Source organism: Ornithorhynchus anatinus, chromosome 14, assembly GCF_004115215.2.
Source record: "Ornithorhynchus anatinus isolate Pmale09 chromosome 14, mOrnAna1.pri.v4, whole genome shotgun sequence".
Taxonomy (NCBI): Eukaryota; Metazoa; Chordata; class Mammalia; order Monotremata; family Ornithorhynchidae; genus Ornithorhynchus; species Ornithorhynchus anatinus.
In genome coordinates this window covers 51,532,804-51,557,995 of record NC_041741.1, presented here as the reverse complement: position 1 = coordinate 51,557,995, position 25,192 = coordinate 51,532,804, and the positions used below count along the sequence as shown (strand labels likewise).

The following is a 25,192-nucleotide window of genomic DNA, read 5'->3' as shown; positions in this document are numbered from 1 at the left end:
TGGGTTCTAATCCCAACTCTGTCCTTTGTCTGCTGGGTGGCCTTGGGCAAATCATTTTAATTCCCTGTGCCTCAGTTACCTCATCTATAAAATGGGGATGAAGATCGTGAGCCCTTGCGAGTCCCCCGATTAGACTGTAAACCCGTCAATGGGCAGGGACTGTCTCTGTTGCTGATTTGTGCATTCCAAGCGCTTAGTACAGTGCTCTGCACATAGTAAGCGCTCAATAAATACTAATGAATGAATGACAGAATCTCTATCCAATCCCATTCGCTTGTGTCCACCCAGCGCTTAGTACAATGCCTGGCACATAGTAAGTGCTAAACAAATACCATGATTATTAATTATGATTGATATCTGTCACTCCCGTAGACTGTAAGCCCGTTGTGGGCAGGGATGGTCTCTATTGCTATACTGTACTTTCCAAGCGCTTACTACAGTGCTCTGCACCCATAAACGCTCAGCGTGGCTTAGTGGTAAGACCCCGGTCTTGGAAATCAGAGGTCATGAGTTCTAATCCCGGCTCTGCCTTTTTTCCAGCTGTGTGACTTTGGGCAAGTCACTTAAATTCTCTGGGCCTCATCTGTAAAATGGGGATGAAGACTGTGAGCCCCACGTGGGACAACCTGATCACCTTGTGTCCTCCCCAGCGCTTAGGACAGTTCTTCGCACATAGTAAGCGCTTAACAAATGCCATTATTATTATCAATGGGAAAATAAAATGGGGGAGGGCGTTAGGGTCCTCCCACCCGCCATCTCGCTCGCTCGCAAGGAGGATGGGCCAAGGATTGTCCCTCTTTATTACTCTATTGTACTTTTCAAGAGCTTAGTACAGTGCTCTGCGTACAGTAAGCGCTCAATGAATACGATTGAGCGAATGAATGAGGCTGGAGGAAATCACTGCAAGGCTCTGGGCCAATTCCGACCACTTTCCCCCCCCGCCGGACCCCTCCATCGTCCCTCTCCCCTCCCCCTGTTCATTCATTCACTCATTCAATCGTATTTATTGAGCGCTTACTATGTGCAGAGAGCACTGCACTAAACGCTTGGAATGGACAATTCGGCAACAGAGAGAGACCATCCCTGCCCAGCTTCTGTTGTATTGTTCTCTCCCAAGAACCTCGTAGGGTGCTCTGCACATAGTAAGCGCGCAATAAATACCAATCGATTGATCTGGACATAGCAAGTGCTTAATAAATACGATTGATTGATTGACTTCCCCCTCTCCAGGGCCAACCTTCTCCCCCTCCTCCATCCAGCCCGCCCCTCTCTCCCTTGCCCCTCCGTCCCGGACCCCCTGTTTTCCCTCCCTCCAGGGCCGCCCCCGCCCCCTTTTTTCCCCTCCCCCCCCGGCCCCCTCCCCCCTTTTTCTCCCGGGCCGCCGCCGCCCCTCCCCCTGCTCCGGCCCCTGCTGCCGGTTAAGCCCCCGCTGGCGGGCTAATTGAGAGGCGAGGGCGAGGGCGAGCTCCCTCCCTCCCTCCCTCCCAGCCGGGCTGGTCCTTTTCTGGCTCGGGGGCCCGAGGAGCCCAGGGCGGGTGGACAGGGGGAGGAGGAAGAAGAGAGGAGGGGGCTCCTGCAAGGCCTCGCACCGCGGGACGCCGCAGCCGAGAGGACCCTAAGCCTTCCCCGGAACGCTCTGCGCCATGGAGCCCGTCGGAAAGCGGCCCGGCCCGGCCCTGCTGGTCCTGCTGGCCGTGGTCACTCTGCTGGAGGCCGGAGGTAGGAGGTGGCAGGGGGTGGGGGAGAAAAGGGGAACGGGGGGGGGGTCCCCGCTCACCCCGACCCTTCCCCTAGTGCAGGCATGCATGCCAAGAGGGGACGGGGGTCCCTCTCTGAGCAGCCCCCTTCCCCAGCCAGGACCAGGTGTGGGTCACCCCAGGGACCCCCTCTTCTCACCGGGAAAAGGGGACACCTGGGGCTCTTTGTTGGCTTCCCGGAGGAGGGGGCTAGCGCAACTTTTTCTTGCCCCCCTCTCGCCCCCTTCCCTCCAGCATGGGGGTGGGGGAAGAAACCTCATGGTCCAGTGGAAAGAGCTGGGGGAGGCAAGGGGCCTGGGTTCTAATCCCCGCTCTGCTACTTGCCTGCTCTATGGTTTTAGGCAAGTCACTTCACTTTTCTTTGTCAGTTTCCTCCTCTTCAAATGGGGGATAGAAATCTCTGCTCCTCCTCCAGTGTAGACTGTGAGCCCCGAGTGGGACAGGGACTGCATCCGGACTAAGTATCATGACTCTATCCCTGTGCTTAACAAATACCATAATTCTTATGACTGTATGGAGGCGGGAATGTGTCTACCAACTCCCTTGTGTCTTCCCAAATTCTTACTACAGTGCTATGCCCACAGCAAGCACTCAGTAAATGCCACTAATTGATTGAAGAGGGAGGACAGGAAGGTGTCACCCAAAGCCAGTTAGTGTGTCCTGATCACTCAGTCTCTTCAACACACTCACACATGCACACGTTCATTAGTCCCCTCCACCTGGCAGGGCTGCACTGGGTAGGAAGTGTGTCTCGGGCTGTCCCGCTTGCCCCACTCCGTTCAGACCTGGGATGGGGTATGTGAAACCCCCACTTCTCCAGACACTTCTTTGAGCAGGACCCCTTCTGCTGGTCTTTGATGACTTTAAAAGAAAAAGAAAAATGACAGCTGCTTCCAGCCAGCTGCCTGGGCTCTTTTTTCCAGCTCCTCTTGGGGCAACCAGAAAGTAGCCTCCAAACCCTTATAAAAGTTGCTGGGCTCCAAATGGGGAGGTGAGGGGCGAGGACTTAAGCGTCCCATGACATTCCATCCCACCTGCCTCCTGGTTATCATCCCAGGTCCCGCCAGCCGGGCACCATCATCAGAGATTGGCGACCGTTGACCCTGGAGATTTTCCCACAGTGGAGAGGCAATATGGCAAAATGGAAAGAGACTGGGGTGGGGGTTTGGAGACACCGGTTCTAGTCCCAGCTCTGCCACTGGTGGATTGGGTGACCTTGGACACGTCAGCCTCTGGCTTGCAGTTGTTTTGTCTGTAAAATGGGGTTAAGATTACTGCTCTTCCTTAATCAGTCTATCAATCAGTGGTATGTACTGAGTGTTTACTGTGTGCACTGAACTAATGGCTTGTGAAAGTACAATACAACGGATTGGAAGATGTGATGCCTGCCTACAAGGAGCTTATTCATTCAATAGTATTTAGTGAATATGGTTTATGGCCTACAGGAAGAGACGGACTTTAAAATAGATTACCGTTATGGGAAATAGTGTATAAGGATACATGCGTATGTACTCTGGGGATTGGGTGAGTATCAGAGTGCTTAAGGGGTGCATAGCCAAGTGCATAGTTGAAACTGAGCAGGGCAAGGACAGGTAGAGGAAATAAAGGACGTAGTCAGGGAAGGCCTCTTGGAGGAGATGTATTTTTAATAAGGCTTTGAAGGTGGGAAGGGTGATCATCTGTCAGGTACGAAGAGGAAGAGAGTTCCGGGACAGAGGGAGGACATTGGCCAGGGGTCAGCGATGAGACAGATGATTGACGTACAAGTAGGCAGGCAATTGGATTGTAGTAGGAGATCAGAATGTTAGATGAAGGGTCCTGTGGGCGAACTGATGGTGAGGAGTTACTATTTGATGCAGGGGGCAGTCCTCTGTACCTCACAGAGATATGGTGAGGGGCAAGTGAGAACACTGATGCAGAAGTGCTTTGGAAAAATGAAATTGCTCCTAAAAATACCTGGTGTGTTCTACTATTCTTCCCCACAACTGGAAATGGGTAGAAGCCACTGCCCAGTCTCAAATGTGTCTGGCAGAAGCTCAGGAACTGAATTAGGAGGGAATAATAGTAATTGTAAAATCAGTATGGCTTAGTGGAAAGAGCATGGGGCTTGGGAGTCAGAGGTCGTGGGTTCTAATGCTGGCTCTGCCACTTATCAGCTGGATGACTTTGGGCAAGTCACTTCACTTCTCTGTGCCTCAGTTACCTCATCTGTAAAATGGGGATTAAGACTGTGAGCCCTACGTGGGACAACGTGATTACCTCGTATCTACCCCAGTGCTTAGAAAAGTGCTTGGCACATAGTAAGCGCTTGATAAATACCATTATTATTATCATTATGGTATTTAAGTGCTTGCTATGCCCAAGCACTGTACTAAGTGCTGGGGTAGATAAAAGACAATCAGTTCAGACCCAGTCCCTGTCCCACATTGGGCTCATGGTCTAAGGGAGAGAGAGAACTGGTGTTTCATCCCCATTTTACAGATGAAGAAAGTCAGGCAGAGAAGTGAAGTGTCTCAACTGAGGTCACATAGCAGGCAAGTGGGGGAGCAGGAGGACTAGGATTGATGGATTGATTAGAACCCAGGTCTACTGACTCCCAGGCCCATGCTCCACAACAGGGGTACTATGACCTCTGACCTTGCTTTGGTGTTGGGATCCTCTCCAAGGACTGGTTTGGGAGGGCTGGCATGCCTTTTATGGTGTTTTTGTTTGAAACCTGAAACTTTTATGTGGGGGGGAAGGAACAAAGACCAGCTGGGTGGAGTGTGTTTCGGGATCCTTTTGGATCTCAGAGTTAAAGTGCTGGAACTATCAGCATTTCTACTTTAGTTGTGGTTATTTATTTAACCCTGACTGAATAAATAGATGGGCAAGTGACCCAAGCCAGTTCCAACCAGGTATTGAGAGGGGGGGAAAAAAAGAAAAAACCCCAAGCTCCCCACACTAGGAGTCTGAAAAGAGAAAGCATTTCCTAATTTTGTGACTCACTGGTAGGATTGTCAAATGTAACACTTAACACCTCAAGTATCAGATATTTGTCACAATGACCTCTTAGAATAGTAGTGGTGGAGGTTTTTATTGAGTGTCTACTGAGTGAAATGCACTGTGCTAAGCTCTTGGGAAGCTACAGCAGAAAGGATAAAGCCATGTGGTTTGATGTGGTTAAAAACCCCAAATTGGTTTTTTAAAGTTAGTTTTGTTTCAAAAAGGTGCCCAAAATAAATGGTATAAAGCAAACCTTTATATAAAGGTATATACATATACATGTATGTGCATATATATATATATACATATAATAATGTTGGTATTTGTTAAGCGCTTACTATGTGCCGAGCACTGTTCTAAGCGCTGGGGTAGACACAGGGGAATCAGGTTGTCCCACGTGGGGCTCACAGTCTTAATCCCCATTTTACAGATGAGGTAACTGAGCCACCGAGAAGTTAAGTGACTTGCCCATAGTCACACAGCTGACAAATGGCCGAGCTGGGATTTGAACCCGTGACCTCTGACTCCAAAGCCCGTGCTCTTTCCACTGAGCCACGCTGCTTCTCTACATATGTATTCACACATTAGTAAACACATAGATTCACACACGGATGTCTTTCATACTCAAAGAAGACACCACTGGCAGTTAAATTCACCTATGGGCATGGGTAGGATAGGGCACCGCAGGAGCCAGTCACAGTTGCAACATGTGCAACACACACACATACACACACAATCCCTTAATATGCCATCATGTTTATAGTAGAGCATTTAAAAAATTTCTTAAGTACTTACTATGTGCCAGGCACTGTACTAAGTACTGTGATAGATCCATGCTGATCAGGTTGGACACAGTCCATGTCCCACATGGGGCTCACTGTTTGAATCCTCATATTCCCAATGAGGTGACTGAGACACAGAGAAGTGAAGTGACTTGCATTTATTAAGCACTTACTATGTGCAGAACACTGTACTAAGCAGTGGGAGAGAATACCCATTTGGAAATTCCACGTAGTTCCTGTCCCCAGGGGCTCCAAATCTAAGAGTACAAGTCAGGAGACGGGCCTGGAAACAGACACATCTGACATGATAAAACAGTAAAACACAATAAAGACAAATACACCGAATAAAAATAAAATCAATAGCGTGCCATGGCTTAGAGGGGCAGAAATTCAGCCTCTTTGGGGCTCGGAGTTGCGGGTAAACTCTCAGCCTTCCCAGGATCTTGTGCTGCCTGCTGGGTCTGGCGCTGTTTTCGCTTTAGCCTCCTCGTCTCATGTTCCTTTTAAAAAAGGATTATTAAATGGCAGCCAACTCTCCCGCCTGCTGCTGTTCCCTGGGAACGTCGCCTTCAAATACATTTCAGAAAGAAACACAGTTATGTTTGCCGAATGAGAAATCAGAGTCATTTGGAAATCTGGTGTGAAATGGGGTAGAAAAGAATGGTCTGCCTCTTCCAATTGTCATTTTTTCAGCGGCACAAAAAATGTAAGATGAAAAGAATATTTGCAAATTTGTAGCGGACCAAAAGAACCCTGCTTTTCTTTTGAAAGAGAAGCAGTCAGAACTCCGTAAATTGCTGTTATAAAGTAATGCTCTATCCCACCTCCTGCTAAATCACCTAGTTGAAAACTCTAGAAAGGAGTAAGGCTGAGGTTGGAATGTAAAGTTAGCTGTCCCATATGTGATATGGATGGAGATAGCCAAAATGCCTCTGTTTTTGTTACTTTTCACTTTAGGTTGGATGGGGAGTAGAGAATCGATCAGCTTTCTCCAGACCTGTGGGCCAACTGCTTTTAAACTTCTCAGTCTTATGACTTTTCAAACAGATTAAGGAGAATGGGAAAGGGTTTCGAGACCGAAGACTTTTCTTAAAACCATGTGGTCGTGCTATTTTAGAAGTAGTTCAGCTGTCATGGAACCTTTTCCCATTTATAACGAAATGTTGTAGAGCTTATTTTTATTTACTGTATTGAGAGTTTCTAGTGTCCCCTGTTTGTCCCTGTCTTTCCCCTATTTCCCTCCCTTCCCATCTTTCAGTTTGCTTTCTGTTCTCATCCTCTTCTGTCTCCCGCCGGTATTCACCTCCTTCACTGCTGGTACCTTTCTTAATTTGGTGTGTCTCTTTACTCTCTTTGCTTTTGGAGGGTTATCACCCCAGTTACCTCTCCCTCATCTCCTCACTTGCTGTTACCACCACCCTCCTTCCCCTATTCTCTCTCCTGCTCCTCCCTTCCACTGAGTCAATTGTATTTATTGAGAGTTTACTGTGTGCAGAACACTGTACTAAGCGCTTGGGCGACTGCAGTACAATAATGAACAGACACATTTCCTGCCCACAACAAGCTTACAGTTTAAAGGGGGAGGCAGACTTGAATATAAACAAATAAATTATAGATATGCACATCAGAGCTGTGGGGCTGGGAGGGGTGATGAATAAAAGGAGCAAATCTAGGGCGATGCAGAAGGGAGTGGGAGATGAGGAAAGGCTTAGTTAGGAAAAAACTTTTGGAGGAGGGGGGGCCTTCAAAAGACTTTGAGGTGGGGGAGAGGTCGGCGGTGAGGTAGACGAGATAGAGGTGCAGTGAGGAGCGAAGTGTGCAGGCTGCGCTATAGTAGAGTAGCAAGGTGAGGTAGGAGGGGACAGGGTGATTAACTGCTTTAAAGCTAATGGTGAGGAGTTTCTGTTGGATGCTGAGGTGGTCGGGTAACCATTGGAGTTTCTTGGGGAGTGTAGAAATATGGCCCAAACATTTTTGTAAAAAAATGATCTGGACAGCAGAGTGAAGTATGGACTGAAGTGGGGAGAGGCAGGAGGCTAGGAGATCAGCAAGGAGGCTGATACAGTAATCAGTGTGGAATAGGATAAGTATTTGGATAACGTGGTAGCAATTTGGATGGAGAGGAAAGGGTGGATTTTAGCGATGTTATGAAGGTGAAACCGACAAGATTTAGTGATGAATCCTTCTCCCACACTCATCCTTTCCCTCCCCTGCTTCCTCTCCTTCTCCTCTTGCTGCTCGCCCAGGTCCTCATCCCCCTCCTGGGATGTCTCTCTGTGGGGTGAGATTCACTCTGGTGATATAGGAGGAGGAAGCAGCATGGCCTCATGGATAAAGCCCAGGCCTGGGAGTCAGATGGACCTGGGTTTTAATCCTGGCTCCACCACTTGTCTGCTGTATGACCTTGGGCAAGTCTCTTAGTTTCTCTGGGCCACAGTGTGTACCTGACTATCAACTCTATTGAATAATATTCTCCCAAGTGGTTAGTATAGTGCGCTGCATACAATAGACACTCAAATACTTTTGAAGGATTGATACAACTTACATCTATTTATCCAGGTCTTTAATCTCAATATGATTGTACTGCTTCCTGTTTTATACTTGTTCTTTCTCTGAATGTACTCATCTGTAAACCACTTTTGTTTGACTTTTCCTGAGGTCAGGGGACATGTCTTGCTAGTGCTGTACTCTCCCAAGTGCTTAGTACAGTGCATTGCTTTCAGTAGGGGCGCAGTAAATGCCATTGATTGTGAAGGTCAACATCCATATGCATACTCTGTAATTCACAAGATTGGAAGCCCTTTGAAGGCAAGGATCATGACTTCTTACTCTTTGGTACGTTCCCAAGCACTTAGTACACTGCCTAGCCTACAGTGCTCAGCTCACATTAAGTGGTCAGTAAATAGCTTTGGTTGACTGGGGTTGTTGTGCTTGGGATCTGAAGTTTCTGAGTTCGTTAGGGGCATTGCTGAAATGTCCAGGTGAATCCCGTTCTAGGGGAATATCCTGAAAGCAAGAAACATCCCAGATTATTTACAATTTGGTAGAAAAAGACTGAGTAATAACCAGAGTGGAAGAGAATAATTAAATACTGAAGTTGTAGAGTACAGATTGAGGCAGTGTAACCTCAAGAGCACAGGCTGGGGAGTCAGAGGACCTGGGTTTTAATCCTAGGTTCTACCATTTAATAAATGTGGTGTTTGTTAAGACCTTATGGTGTGCCAGGCATTGTACTAAGCCCTGGGGTAGTTACAAGCAAATCAGGTTGGACACAGCCCCTGTCCCACATGGGGCTCACAGTCTTAATTCCCATTTTACCGATGAGGTAACTGGGGCACAAAGAAGAAAAGTGACTTTCCCCAGGTCAAACACCAGACAAGTGGCGGAGTTGAGATCAGAACCCAGGTCCTTCTGACTCCCAGGTCTGTGATCTATTCACTACGCCAAGCTATTTCCTCCAGTTTACTCTGTGTCGGGCACTGCACTAAACACAGGGTTAGATACAAGCTAATCAGATGGACTCAGCCCATGTTCCACATGAAGTTCACAGTCTTCATCCCCATTTTACAGATGAGCAGGTCCTGTCCCTCACAACTATCACCTAAGCACTTCTGTGCTCACAGCTCCTTTACATGTCATTCATTCATTTGATCGTATTTATTGAGCTTTTACTGGGTGCAGACCACTGTACTAAGGGCTTGGGAGAGTACTGTATAACAATAAACACATTCCCTGCCCACAACAAGCTTCAAGTTAGCTTTCATACCTTATTATTAAAGCACATACTACTCTTAATTTTCATTTCCCTATCGCTCTTATCTGTAAATTTTGTGTATGTCTACCCCTTTCTATGTAAACACCTTGTGGAGAGGGATCTATTTCCTTTTTGTGTCATTATGCAGTTGGATAATAATAATAATAATAGTGGTGATATTTGTTAAGCGCTTACTATGTGCCAAGCACTGTTCTAAGTACTGGGGGGATACAAGGTGATCAGGTTGTCCCACGTGGGGCTCACAGTCTTAATCCCCATTTGACAGATGAGGTCACTGAGGCCCAGAGAAGTGAATCTGTGACCTTTGGCCATTTGACCTTTGGGCACTCTCCGCACCTTCAAGCATATCTCCTCCAAGAGGCCTTCCCAGACTGAGTCCCACTTTTCCTCATCTCCCACTCCCTTCTGCGCCACCCTCACTTCTTCCTTTTGATCTTCACTTGCTCCTCCCTTCTAGACTGTAAACTTATTGTGGGCAGGGAATGTGACTGTTTATGGTTGTACTCTCCCAAGCACTTAGTACAGTACTCTACACGCAGTAAGTGCTCAATAAATACAACTGAAGGAACGACTGAATTTGATATTTACCCCACAACACTTAAGTACACATCTGTAAATTATATATTACACTTTTTTATCAGTCAAACAATCAGTGGTATTTATTGAGTCCTTTCAATGTGCAGAGCACTTGTCTAAGCACTTGGGAGTCTACAATAAAACAGAATTAGCAGATGTGTTCCCTGCCCATAATAACCTTCAGTCTAGAGGGACTGTAACATTTATATTAATGTCTGCCTCCCCCTCCAAAATGTGAGCTTGCTGAGGGCATTGAACATATCTACCAACTGTGTTATTCTATACTTTCCCAAGTGCCTAGTACAGTGTTCTGCACACAGTAAGGACTCAGTAAATACCACCGATGATGATGATAATAATAATAATAAAAATGATGGTATTTAAGTGCTTACTATGTGCCAAGCACTGTTCTCAGCTCTGGTGATCAGGTCTTTTTAACTCTCATGGTTTCCCAAGTACTTAGTGCAGTAGTTTTGCACACATTAGACAGTAAACTCCTTGTGGGCAAGGATCATGTTTACAAACTCTGTTGTACTCTCCTTCCTCTCTATTGTGCTCTACACAGTAGACTATAAGCTTCTTGAGGGAAGGGAACATGTCTACTCATTCTGCCGTGCTCTCCAAAGCACTCAGCACAGTAGTCAGCATGACTTAGTGGAACGAGCATGGGCTTGTGAGTCAGAGGTTGTGAGTTCTAATCACTGATCTGCCGCTTGTCAACTGCGTGACTTTGGGCAACTCACTTAACTTCTCTGTGCCTCAGTTATCTCATCTGTAAAATGGGGATCAAGATCGTGAGCCCCACGTGGGACATCCTGATTACCTTGTATCTACCCCAGCGCTTAGAACAGTGCTTGTCACATAGTAAGCACTTAATAAATACCACCATTATTATTTTTATTATTATTATTAGATAAGAGTGGCTTTATTGCCATTTTCCCATCCATGCAGTCTCCACCTACCCTTCGATATCACTGTTTTAGAAGCATTCTCTTTCATTAATTCCTGGATTATCATTGGGTTGGCTTAATGCTTGCATCTGAAAAATAGACAACAATTGGGTGTTTCATTTGGCTGGAGAAGGATGGCCAAAATTTCACAGTAAGAATGTGAACCCGAAAAAAAAAAAAATCCCTTGGAGAAAAAATTGATCGAAGCTACTGTCGTGGATGATGATAAATGATGGGTGATGTCATTGTGTCAGGGACGTCTGTGTAGTCATCTGCTGATGGATTGTTGGGCGGATCTCTCTCCTTCCCAGCGGCGGCTGTAGTGTAACTTTAGACATCTGGAAATATGCCTTTTCTGAGTTTTCGACAAAAAGCAGCATTCTGCCATTTTTGTGGAAGAGAAATTGTGGATCCCACTTCTGCCACAGGTCTCTTAGGTGATGCCATTGAAGATGGTGATTTGGAGACCCTATTTATCATTGATGGATATCCAAAACTGAGTCTCTGACTAGGTGGTTCCCTTGCTGGTCTCTTCGTGCTGTGCTCTGGGAACAAGATGGGTAGGGATGAGAGAGAGAGAGGGAGTGATCTCAGGACCATCAATTCTCTGGACCGAGGCTCACTTGACCATATCATTCATTCATTCATTCATTCAATAGTATTTATTGAGCGCTTACTATGTGCAGAGCACTGTACAAAGCGCTTGGGGTGAATAGATAGAGACAGTCCCTGCCATTTGACGGGCTTACAGTCTAATTGGGGGAGACGGACAGACAAGAACAATGGCAATAAATAGAGTCAATATCCTGGGTCTTACCTGTGTCCTCCAGGCAAAGTACTTGATTAGTTCAGAGCTCCCAGTTACTCATCAGTATGATACATGAGAAACAGTGTGGCTTAGTGGATAGAGCACACACCTGAGAGTGAGAAAAATCTGGTCCTAATCCCAGCTCCACTGCAGGTGTGCAGTGTGACCTTGGGCAAGTCACCTTAATTTCTCTAGACCTCAGTTCCCTCATCTGTAAAATGGGGATTAAGACTGTGAGCCTCATGTGGGACAGGGACTGTGTCCAACCTGATTAGCTTATATCTACCCCAGTGCTTAGGAGAGTGCTTGGCACATAGTAAGCGCTTAATAAGTACCATTATTATTAATAGTAATCTCCCTCATTATTTTCAAAGGGACATTGGATTCTTAAGCGCTTTTGAACAGAGAGGGTTGATCGCTCATATTATCATTATTATAATAATAATGCAGATTATTATTAGAAATAGGGTGGTCTAGTGGAAAGAACAGGAGTCTGGGAGTCAGAGGACCCAGGTTCCAATTCCTGTTCTGTCACTTGGGAAAGTCACTGAACTTCTCTGTGCCACAGTTACCTCATCTTTAAAATGAGGATTAATCCTCCCCCTTTCCCTCTGACAGTCTATGAGCTCCATATGGGACAAACACTGTCCAACCTGGTTATCTGGTTCCTATCCCAGTGCTTAGTACAATGCCTGGCTTATAGTAAGTGCTTAACAAACATCATAAAATAAGCAAATGATTATTATTAATTATTCCATTCAAATTGCTACACTTTTCATAGGGGGCAAAATTGAGATAAAGTGAGGACTAGACTCTACAAACCACGAGAAGCAGTATGTCCTAATGGAAAGAGCAAAGGCCTGGGTATCAGAGGACCTGGGTTCTTATTCCAGCTCTGCCATTTGCCTGCTGTGTGACCTAGAGCAAGTCACCTAATCAGTCAATCATATTCATTTAGGCTTTACTTTTCTGCTACCTCATTTTCCTCAGCTATAAAATGGGGACTAAAACTGAGGGACAGGACCGTGTCCAACCCGATTATCTTGTATCTGCCCTATTATTTAGTACAGTGCCTAGCACAATTAAAAGCCTCCTGAAATTTGTATCTGGCCTCTATTTCCAAGAATTATCCTCTCTGAGTTTCTAGCACTAAGCTCTGCCACTTGCCTTCTGAGTGACCTTAAGCAAGTCGCTTATCTGCTCTGTTCCTCATTTTCCTCATCTGTAAAATGGAGACTCAACACCTGTTCTTCCTCCACCTTAGACTGTGAGCCCCATGTGGGACAAAGAATGTGTCTAACAACTATCTTGTCTCTGCGGCAGGATTTAATACAGTGCTCAGCACTAAGTAGGTGCTTAAGAAATACTGTTATGATCCCTAAGCGGTCCTTTATAAACACTCTTTTCAAAATTGTAGTTGGGAGGACAGCAAAAAAAAAATGCAACTTAAAACCCTCAGTTCTTGTTTTTCAAATAGCTAAAAATGAAGTCAGGCATAGTTGGGAAATTGAATCTAAAAGCCCCAAATGAGAATCTGCTCACTGTCTGTTCTCATTTTGTCAGACTTGTCTCGTTCTTCCAGGTCCGAGGAAAAAGATAAAACAGACACGAACTCGATGGATGGATTTATTTTGGAATGGGAGCTGTGAGACAAGGAGATGTGGGCCCACACATGTTCTTAATAAATATTGGTGCTGGGTGAACCTGTTACAAAACAGCATGTCCTGCTGACATGTTGAGAATTGGTTATGCTCTTTGTCCCCAGTGTCCCCATCCCCTGCCCCTCCTCCTCCTCCTCCTCCTCTTCCCTGTCAGAGGTCCTCACTGCCCTTCCGGAAAGGGGGATGGGGTGGAGGAGATCAACCACTGGGCCATGTGGGAGGGAGTCAGAGTTCAGCATTGTTATGTGGAAAGAGTACCGAATTTGGGGTCTAGCTCTGCCTCCTGCCTGCTGTGTGACCTTGGGCCAGTCACTTTACTGGGCCAGCTTTCTCATCTGTAAAAAGGGGGATTAAACTGTTCTCTCTCCCCCTTGGGCCGTGATCCCCACGAGGGACAGGAATGGTGTCTGATCTGATTAGCCAGTGTCAACTCCAGCGTTTAGTTCAGTGCTGGGCATTTGGTAAGCGTAAAATGGTGATTAAGACTGTGAGCCCTATGTAGGACAGGGACTGTGTCCAACCTGATTATCTTGTATCTCCCCTTCTCAGAACAGTACATGGCATGAAGTAAGTACCTAACAAACACCACAATTATTCATATTCTCTAGCTAAGTTCCTCAGTCTTGCTCTGGTGGCCAGAGAGATTGAGGCAGCCTCCCGAGGTGACCCCCCACCCACCCAGTAGACAGGGGAAGGGCAGTGATTATTTTTACTACATGGCATGTAGAAACAGCATGACATAGTGGTTAGAGCACAAGCCTGGGAGTTAAAGGGTCATGGGTTCTAATCCTGGCTCTAACATATTTCTGTTGTGAGGCCTTGGGCAGTCACTTCAATCGTATTTATTGAGTGCTTACTGTGTGCAGAGCACTATACTAAGCACTTGGAAAGTACATTTCTCTGAGCCTCAATCACCTCATCTGTAAAATGGGGAGAGACTGTGAGCCCAACATGGGACAGGGACTGTGTCCAACTTGATTTCCTTGTATCCACCCCAGTGCTCAGTACAGTGCCTGGCACAAAGTAAGTGTTCAAAAAATACTATTATTATTATTATTATTCTTACAGGAAAAGGGGCCTCCCAGGACTCATCTGGTCCTGCCTGCCATGGAGCTGGGAGAGAACCTTTATGGTCAGAAGAACCTGGGTTCTAAACCCAGCTCTGCCACTTGTTTGCTGTCTGACCTTGGACAAGTCACCTAACTTCTCTGTGCCTGTTATCTCATCTGTAAAATGGGGATGAAGACTGTGAGCCTCATGTGGGGGGTGGACTGTGTCCAACCTGATTAGCTTATATCTACCCCAGTGTTTAGGACTGTGCCTGGCACATATTAAGTGCCTAACAAATAACCATCAGCTGGATTGCCAGGGTTCTCTGGCCCTGCCACTCCTCTGAGAAACAAGCCGACCCAATAGGGTTAGGGTGCAAGAACTGGAGCCACCCAAAGCCCCTCCATTTGTCCTCCCACCCCCTCAGCATCTGCTTGGCATCGCCCCGACTTGGGTGTTCTGTGGTGGCATAACCATATGGGCACATATGATTCTCATCACTTTCAGAGCCAGGAAACTTCCAGGCGCCGATGAGGCAGAGTCACTGTCAGAGCTGGGCACAATGTCTGCTGTGAAATCTCCCAACTGCATTTCAGGAAACAGAGGCTCTGGGGTGGATGGGAATTGGCGAGTTTTCTCTGAAAGAGGAAAATCTTTCTAATCCGGGGACCATGAGGTACTGAATACAGTCTTCCCTTGGACCTTTCAGCCCGGCCATAAAAACCAGCCACTCCCCAAACCAGTCCCTTCTGGTCTCTTCTCTCATGAGGAGCAGCGGGGCCTAGTAGCTAGAGCATGGGCCTGGGAGTCAGAAAGACCTGGCTCCTAATCCTGGCTCCTCCACTTGTCTGTTGTGGGACTTGGACGAGTCACTTCACTTCTCTGTGCCTCAGTTCTGTCATCTGTAAAATGGGGATTAAGACTGTGAGCCCTATGTAGGACAGGGTCTGTGTCCAACCTGATAATCTTGTATCTCCCCTTGCTCTCAGAACAGTACATGGCCCGAAGTAAGTGCCTAACAAACACCACAATTATTCATATCTCTAGCTAAATTCCTCAGTCTTTCTCTGGTGGCCAGAGAGATTGAGGCAGCCTTCCGGGTGAGCCCCCTGCCCCCCACTAGCTGACAGGGGAAGGGCAGACCCATTTCTCTCCTGGAGGTCTGGCATAAACCCTGGACGGATGAGTCTCAGAATTGAAATACCAGAGCCTGACATGGGCTGGCAGTTATGTGAGTGGTGCCACTTGTCAGCTCTCAACCCTGTGCAGAGTGCTACTCTGACCCTCTAGACTGTAAGCTTGTTGAAGGCAAGGAACATGTCTGTTCTATTGTTGTATTGTACTCTCCCAAGCACTTAGTCCAGTGCTCTGCACACAGTAAGCACTTAATAAATATGATTGACTTACTGCAACAAGTGGAGAAGCGGGTAGGGGCGCGGCATGTTTCAAGGTTCATGAGAAGGGGTTTTACAGGAAGGACTCTGATGGCCTTATTGAAGGCCCATCTACCTTCCCTGATTAAGCCCGCCTTTCTTCTTCTCCCACTCCCTTGTGCATCACCCTGACTTTCTCCCTTAATTCATCCCCCCTACCAGCCCCACAACACTTATGTCTGTAACCGTGATGTATTTATTTATGTGAATATCTGTCTGCCCCTCCAGACTGTAAGCTCGTTGTGTGCTCTCCCTAAGCGCCACTGTAGGACACAATCTTGCCCTATTCTTATATGAAGAGTATTCATTTCAAAAAAACAAGTTTTTTCAACATTGCAAGATGCCTGTGATTCCTCTCCAGTATTTCCATTCATACGTTATTGCTCCTCTAGACATTATTGCTCCTCTAGACATTATTGCTCCTCTAGACATTATTGCTCCTCTAGACATTGTGTCAATTATAATAATGATAATGATGGTATTTGTTAAACTCACTCTGTGCCAAGCACTGTTCTAAGCGCTGGGGTAGATGCAAGGTAATCAGTTGTCCCATGTGGGGCTCACAGACTTAATCCCCATTTTACAGATGAGATAACCGAGGCACAGAGAAGTGAAGTGACTGACCCAAAGTCACACAGCGGATAAGTGGCAGAGCTGGGATTAGAACCCAAGACCTCTGACTCCCAAGTCCGGGCTCTTTCCACTAAGCCACTTTGCTTCTTTTATAAATTAATGGCATTTATAGGCCTGTAAGGGGAGGGAACCTCATCTAGTCTCATGAAATTCTATCTACCCCAGCTCATATCACATAGTAAGAGCTTAATAAATGACCTAAGAATTTATTGAGTGCCTCCTGGGTTCAGAGCACCTGCACGTGTAGACTAGGCTTTAGAAAATATTTTTCTAAACTATATAAATTCCAAGAAGTTGATGAAAATCTTGGCACTTTCTCCTGGTGGGTGGGTGGTGGGGGTGGGGTGTGTGTGTGTGTTTTTACTTCATAGAGCAGCCAGATAACGGGAAAGTAACATATGGCTGCCTTTTACTTTGAACTTTCTAACTATCACAGATCTAAATCATTTTGCTCTTACGCTTGTTCTGATTTATAGCTCACTTTTACTCTAACATTTTGCTGTTCAGAACTCTGTCAATCAATCAATAGTATTTATTGAGCACCTACTGCTTGCAGAACACTGTACTATGGTTGGGGGAGTTCAATTAAGTCAGGGATGATTCAAATCTATAATTCAAGGACTTTATGGTCTGCTGTGTGTAGAGCAACGTACTGAATTTTTTAAAAATTGCATTTATTAAACGCTCGCCATGTGCCAGGAACCATACTAAGCTCTGAGTTAGATACAAGCTAATCAGTTTGGTCATAGTCCATTCCCACATGAGGCTCACAGTCTTAATCCCCGTTTTACAGATGAGGTAACTGAGGCCCAGACAAGTAAAGTTACTTGCCCAAGGTCACACAGCAGACAAGGTGGCGGAGCTGGGATTAGAACCCAGGTTAGAACCGCATGATCGAAGCTCTTCTTATTCCATGCCTTCTAGAGCTTTCCTTTGCTTGGGAGCCAAGGGGGATGTCCAGGAGAATTTCAGAGAGGCTGAGCTGGGCAGAGTGAGACCTGGACTTTGGAAAGATAGTAAAGTTTAACCATTTATCAGATAACAAAGGGGACAGAATTTAACAGATCACTTTATGGTCAGTGTTGCTTGCTGCTAAAGGTATCCTCTAAATCCTCTAACTGGGGGGGGGGGAAGTGGGACTCATGTTCTCTTCACAATTCTGAATGCTCTACTGTGAAGTAAACTCTTACATATGTTCTTGTAGGGAGTTCTGCTAACCCTGTCATTTGTGGAAGTTTCCTCAGCTCACCCACGTTGACTACCTCCTACAGTTTGGCAAAAAAAAAAAAAAGAAAAGTATTCAGGGCAGAATATGAAACTAGGCCTGAGAGCTTAGTTTATCTTCAGGATTAGTGCTTTTCTGTCTTCTCTGATTTCCTTGCTTCTCCTCCTCACCTGTGTGTATATAATCAAAATTATAATAATAGCAGCTCTTACTTTGAGCACAGGGCTCAGAGGGATTTGGATAAATCCCGAGGTCCATAAAGGGTTATGAGGAGTAAAGTAGAGGGGCAGGTTGGAATCTTAGGTATTATGTCCTTAAATAGTATGCTGGATGTTAAAGAGAGCAAATAATTATGGTTTTGCCAAGCATCTTGTTGCCATAATCAATCAGTGGTATTTAGCGAGTGCTTACTGTGTGCAGAGCATTATACTACGCACCCTCTAGACAGTAAGCTCAAAGTGGGCAGGAACTGTGTCCACCACGTTAGAGAAGCAGTGTGGTCTAGTGGAAAGAAGGACCTGGATTCTAATCCTGACTCTGCCACTTATCTGCTGTGTGACCCTGGGCAAGTCACTTCTCTGTGCCTCTATTACCTCATCTGTAAAATGGGGATGAAGACTGATCCCCCTATGGGACAAGGATTGTGTCCAAACATATTACCTTGTATCTACCCCAGCACTTAATGCAGTGCCTGGCACTTACAAAGCACTTCACAAATACCGCAGTTACTGTTGCTACCAACTCTGTTATATTGTACTCTCCCAAGAGTTTAGTACGGTGCTCTGCCCACAGGAAGCGCTCAGTAAATATGATTGATGGACTGATACAGTGCATGAGTTGGTAGACACATTACCTTTTCAGAAGAAACTTACAGTCTAGTGAGGGAGATAGGCATTAAAATCAATTCCAGATCTGTACATAGGAGCTGTGGGGCCGGGGTTGCGGTGAATATCAAGTGCTTAAAGGGGAGAGCTCGAAGGATGAGGTGACACAGAAGGGAGAAGGAATAGGGAAAATGAAGGCTTAGTTGGGAAAGAATTAGTATTGTATTAGTTGCCCTCTCCTAAGTGCTCAGTACAGTGCTTTGCATACAGTAAGCTCTCAATAAATACAAATTGAATGAGTGAATGAATGTAAAGCCTCTTGGAGAAACTATGGTTTTGCTAAAGCTTTGAAGGTGGGGAGAGTGGTGGACTTTCTTCTTTTATAGGAGTGGTCACCTGACTCTCTGCTTTTGATAGGTGGCCAGCCTGTTCTCTGCTTTTTTTAGAGGGCCGGATCTCAACTTTGGGGGCATTGGCCCTCTGATTTGCAGTTTTTGGTGGGATGGCTGCCTTAATCTTTGCTCAGTCTTACAGCCTAGAGGGAGAGGAAGGCATTAAGATAAATAATTGATAATATTCAATTTATAGACATATATATAAGTGCTCTGGGTGTCTCCTGTAATGTGTGTTTTCATTGCTTCCGCTTAGATTGTGAGCCCCATGTAGGAGGGGGACTGGGCCCCATCTGATTATTTTGTATCTACTCCAGTGCTTTTCATTCATTCATTCAATTGTATTTATTTTACACTTACTGTAGGTGAAGCACTGTAACTAAGCCCTTTGGAGAGTAGAACATAACAATAAGGCACATTTCCTGCCCACAACAAGCTTACAGTCTAGAGTTAGTACAGTGCTTGGCAGAGAGTAAGTGCTTAACAAATACCGCCATGATTGTGATTTTTACACATCCACCTAGGCAAATCAGGCTCTGATGTTCATTCATTCATTCAATTGTATTTGAGCGCCTACTGTGTGCAAAGCACTGTACTAAGTCCTTGGGTGAATACAGTAAAATAATAAACTGACGCTTTCCTGCCCACAGCGAGCTTACAATCTGGAGGGGGAGGCAGATATTATTCTAAATAAATTAGAGATCTATACAGATATATATGTATGTGCTTTGGGGATGGAAGGGAGGATGAATGAAGGAGCAAGTAAGAGCGGCGCAGAAGGTTTACGTGCCATTACGAGTTGTCGGAGAAGGAATCTGTCCGATAACCCTAGTTTTCCTGAAGGAGGTGATCTTCAAAAATGTGACTTCTATATTTTCAGAGAACACCCTGGGCATATTTAAATAGGTACAACTTGCCATGGGCAGGGAGTGTGTATCCCAACTCTCCTGTATTGTCCTCATCCGAGCGCTTAGTACAATGTTCTACCCACAGTAAACACTATTGATTGATAGATACATAAAGGTATAGTTGTGTTCACACACTGCACAGTTATATGCTCATGCACATATTTGGATTTCTTTTCTTCCAGTTACTGCAAATTTGATGGAAGACTGCTGCACTGAGGGGAATAAGTGGGCGACTGAAAAAAGAAATTGCAATATGCTGTACATTTCAGAAGCCAAAGAATGCAGGTACTGCCTTAGTCGGTCACCACTGGGTTGTATTCTCGGTGAATCCATGTAGGTGATGGTTTTGTTCGTCGGGTAGGCAGAAGGGCAGAATTCCAGAACCTTCTCTTACCCCATTTTTGGTAACTGGGGGCGGACAGTCAGTGACCACTACATAATAGTAATAGCAATAATAATTATGTTATTTGTTAAGTGCTTAGTATGAGCCAGGAACTGTTCTAAGCACTGGAGTAGATACAAGGTAATTGAGTGGGAGAGCAAGCCCCTGTGCAAGTCAGAGGTTGGTGGTGGGGGGTGAATTTTAGAGAGACAGCCCTGCTACTGCCACCGGGAAACAGCAAAGTAAACAATTTATCATCTAATGCTTAGCATACAATAAGTGCTTAACAAATACCATAATCATCATCATCAATAATAATAACTGTGGTATTTGTTAAGCCCATACTATGTGCCAGGCACTCTACTAAGTGCTGGGGTGGTTACAAGATAATCAGGTTGGACTCAGTCCCTGCCCCACACTGGGCTCACACTCCCATTCCCCATTTTGCTGATGATGTAACTAAGGCACAGAGAAGTGAAGTGATCACAAAGCAGACAAGTGGCGGAGCGGGATTAGCACCCATCACCTTCTGACTCCCAGGCCTGTCCTGTGTCCATTAGGCTATACTGCTTCTCAAGAAATAACCGAGCATTATGAGTCATTAGTATTTATTGAATGCCTGCTGTTTGCAGAGCATTTTACTAAATGCTTGCAAGGATGCAGTAGTTAAAAGACATACTCCCTGCCCTCAAGCTGCTTACGGTCTAACAGGGGAGGCGGTCACAAGGTAACTGACCAATGGGAGAAAGCCAGAGTGGATATGTAGAGTAGAAGCAGCGTGGCAAAATGGATAGAGCCCAGGCCTGGGAGTCAGAAGGTCATGGGTTCTAATCCCAGCTCTGTCACTTGTCTGCTGCATGGTCTTGGGCAAGTCACGTCACTTCTCTGTACTTCAATGACCTCATCTGTAAAATGGGGATTAAGACTATGAGCCCCATGTGGGACAGGGACTGTGGCCAACATGATTACCTTATATCCACCCCAGCACTTAGTATAGTATGTTAAGCGCATAATAAGTGCTTAATGAATGCCATTATTGTAATTATTAATATCATTATTTCTTGAGGTCCACTATCCTCCGGGTGTGGCTGCCATCAACACTGTGATCCCAGCAGCGTGGACAACTGCCTAGAGAGACTGGGGCTGGGGGGTTATTTAGGAGTTTGGGGCTGGGGGGGGAAAAGGGAGGGAGTTTCACTCCAGTTTCATTTGGAGACCTCGTCCCTCGTTGCCTGGGGGAATTTTAAACTCAAAACAAAAGCCAGGACTAGCCCCCCGACACTGGAAAGAGCAGAGTTTTCTGGGAAGTTTCTCAAACCCCAAGGAAAGCAGGAGAAGAGGCAGCTGGGTTTTTATCTCACGCCGTTGAGGTTCAGCGAAAGGTGACGAGCAGAGGCGAATGGAAAATCTCCAGAATCTGTCATCTTGTAAAGGATAGTCCCACAGTAAGCGCTCAGTTAAATACCACTGATTGACTGATTCAGTCAATCGATCAGTGGTATTTATTGAGCTACTGTTGTGTGCAGAGCACTGTGCTAAGGACTTGGGAGAGTACACTAGAATTCCTAGGCATGGTCCCTGCTCTCAAGGAGCCTACAGTTTACTGTTGGCAGAGCACTGTATTGAGTTCGATCCACTTAGTAGACACAGTTCCTGTCCTCAAAGAGCTTATAGTCCATCGTGTGCACAGCACTGTACTGAGTGCCTGTGGGGGCACACTATAGGTAGTAGACACCATCCCGGCCCTCAAGGGGGAGGGAGTAACTCAAATTGCAAACAGAGGGGAGTAATAGGGTTGCTTTGGCAGAGCTTTTTTTTTCTTACTGGTACTTATTAAACGCTTACTATGTATCAAGCACTGTTCTGAGTGCTGGGGTAGATAATGATGATAATAATGATAGTATTTGTTAAGCACTTACTAGGTGCCAGGTACTATACTAAGCCTGTATCCGGGATGGATACGATCAAATTGGGTTGGATACGGTCCTTAACCCACATTGCCCTCACAGTCTCAATATCCATTTTACAGATGAGATAATTGAGGCACAGAGAAGTGACTTGCCCAAGGTCACAAAGCAGGCACGTGGTGGAGCCAAGATTAGAACTATACTCTGGCATCCAGGCTGGTGCTCTTTTCACTAGACCACACTGCTTCCCAAGGGCTGTGATCGTCCAAGTGCTTAGATGGTGTGGAAGTGCTGAAAAGGCATTTTATCGGGGGAAAAACTGAATAATAATTATAATTATGGAATTTGTTAAGCGCTTACTCTGTGCCAGGCATTGTATTAAGTTCTGGGGTGGATACAAGCAAATCGGGTTGGACACAGTCCCTGTCCTGCACAGGGCTCACAGTCTTCAACCCCCTTTTTGTTTGTCGTTTGGGCTCCTCCTCCTCCTCCTCCCAACACTTTACAAATATCGTTTTCCTAGCCAACATATTCACCGCTCTCCAACATTTGAACTTCCAGAGTAATTGTGAAATTCAGTTTCACCCACAACAGAGGTCTGTGTCCATAAACCACCCACTCCGCATTGTGGACACACGGCTGGAAAGGGGGCAGGCATTTTAGGGGGCTGAAGACTGGATGAGCCAAGAGGTCAGACAGCTGCCATTTTGGGTTTTTCCAAGCCCAACTGTAAACTGGCAGAACCGGTCACAGGTCGGACGGGGAACTGGTCTGGGGTTAGGGTGAGGCCTGTGGACCTCGACGATTGTGTCAGTGTTTTAGCTTCATTTAATCACTCATTCATTTGGCTGCATTTATTGAGCGCTTACTGAGTGCAAAGCTCTGAACTAAACACATGGGATAATGTAATAATAATAATAATTATGATTACGGCATTTGTTAAGCGCTTACTATGTGCCAAGCACTGTTCTAAGCACTGGGGTAGAAACAGAGTAGTCAGGTGGTCCCACGTGGAGCTCACACTTTTAATCCCCATTTTACAGATGAGGTACATGAGGCACAGAGAAGTCGAGTGACTTGCCCAAGATCACACAGCTGACAAGTGGCGGAGCCAGGATTAGAACCCACGTCCCCTGACTCCCAACCCTGTGCTCTTTCCACTAAGCCAAGCTGATTCTATTAACAATAAATAGACACATTCCCTGTCCACAATGGTCTTACGGTCTAGAGAACATGAGGACAGTGATTTTGGAAGGAACTGGGTTCTATTCCCGGATCCGCCACTTGTATGCCATGTGACTTTAACTTCTCTATGCCTTAGTTTCCTCATCTGTAAAGTCGGTATAAAGACTGGGAGCCCCATGTGGGACAGGGACTGTGTCCTACCTGATTAGCTTGGATCTACCCTAGTGCTTAGTAATAATAATGATGATGGTATTTGTTAAGCACTTACTGTGTGCGAAGCACTGTTCTAAGTGCTCGGGTGGGTACAGGGTGATCAGGTCGTTCCAGTGGGGCTCACAGTCTTAGTCCTCATTTTATAGATGAGGTAACTGAGGCACGGAGAAGTTAAATGACTTGCCCAAAGTCACACAGCAGACAACTGGCAGAGCAAGGATTAGAACCCATGACCTCTGACTCCCAAGCCCGGGCTCTTTCCACTGAGCCACGCTGCTTCTCTAGTACAGTGCCTGACATATAATACACGCTTCACGATAATACTAATGATGATAATAATAATGGCAGTATTTCTTAAGGGCTTACTATGTGCCTAGCACTGTACTAAGCACTGGGGTGGATATAAGATAATCGATACAATACAAGATGTAATAAATACCATTATGAAAAACAATCCCTCACTGAAGAAAATGGATAAAAATGGAATACTTCCACAGCCCTCTTCTCCACTCAAACAATGAAGCTTGTGAACCACTTCCTGAAACCCTAGACATGGTGGAGCGATGCTAGTTAGGGGAAGAATGCTTCTTTCGGTTCACGCTGTCATCATTGTCAGAGTTCTGCATTTCAGTCAGCGGGTGGGGCCAATCCTGTGCCCAAGAATTGACAACTTGGACTAAAATCCTTATTTAGGACATTCTTGAAGAGTCAAAAGGATTAGAGACAAAGCAAAGCCAAAAAGCGGGGAACTCACAAAATCTGGAAAGACTACTTTAAAGCACATTTGATAAGGGTAAGTTAGGATTTGGGGTGTAAGTCCACTCGTCCCTGGACGAGCCAAGACCTCTCCAGTTTCATTCTAAAATCAATCATTCAGCTTCAAAATGGGGCCTATTATGCATTTTGTCTGACCAGGGAGAATGGGAGAATTATTTAGATCCCCGCTACTTAGCCTCAGAATCAGTCAGTCAATCGTATTTATTGAGTGCTTACTGTGTGCAGAGCACTGTACTAAGCACTTGGGAGAATACAGTGTAAGAGAGCTGGTAGACACGTTTCCTTCCACAAGGAGCTTGAAATCTAGAGAGGGAGACAGATAATAAAATAAATTATGGGTATGGACAGAAGTGGTGTGGGGCTGAGGGAGGAGTGAATAAAGGGTATAAATCCAAGTGCAAGACTAATACGAAAGGTAGGAAAAATGAGGATTTTAATAATAATGATAATTGTGATATTTGTTAAGCACTTACTATAATAATAATGGTATTTGTTAATGATGGCATTTGTTAAGTGCTTACTATGTGCCAAGCACTGTTCTAAGCACTGGGGTAGATACAAACAAGGTAATCAGGTTGTCCCATGTGGTCTTCACAGTCTTAATCCCCATTTTACAGGGGAGGTGACTGAAGGCACAGAGAAGTTAAGTGACTTGCCCAAAGTCATTCAGCTGATAAGTGGAGGAGCCAGAATTAGAACCCATGACCTCTGACTCCCAAGCCCCGGCTCTTTCCATTAAGTCACGCTGCTTTTCACTTACTGTGGGCCAAGCACTGTACTAAGCACTGGGGCAGATACAAAGCAAATTGGGTTGGACACAGTCCCTGTCCCACATGTCTCACTGTCTCAATATAAGGCTTTGAAGGTGGTGACACCAGTGGTCTGTCAGATATGATTGGGAAGGGCCTTCCAGGCCAGGAGAGGGGTCAGTGGCGAGATCGAGGTACGGCGAGTAAGTTGGTCTTAGAG

At 45.7% G+C, this 25,192-nt stretch overlaps 1 protein-coding gene across 4 annotated transcripts in view; it reads left to right on the top strand.

The window, feature by feature from the left end:
- Window positions 1-1,496: 1,496 nt before the first annotated feature.
- The window catches only part of FBLN1 (fibulin 1), an 81,887-nt gene continuing 58,191 nt past the window's right edge, over window positions 1,497-25,192 (top strand). For 2 of the 4 annotated variants that reach the window (XM_029079160.2, XM_029079159.2), the window contains exons 1-2: window positions 1,497-1,719; window positions 19,942-20,044. In XM_029079160.2, the coding sequence (XP_028934993.1) occupies window positions 1,644-1,719; window positions 19,942-20,044 (179 nt within the window). In that variant the 5' untranslated portion in view covers window positions 1,497-1,643. The remainder of the gene's footprint in view (window positions 1,720-19,941; window positions 20,045-25,192) is intronic. The other 2 variants (XM_029079158.2, XM_029079157.2) reach the window with 1 other exon arrangement.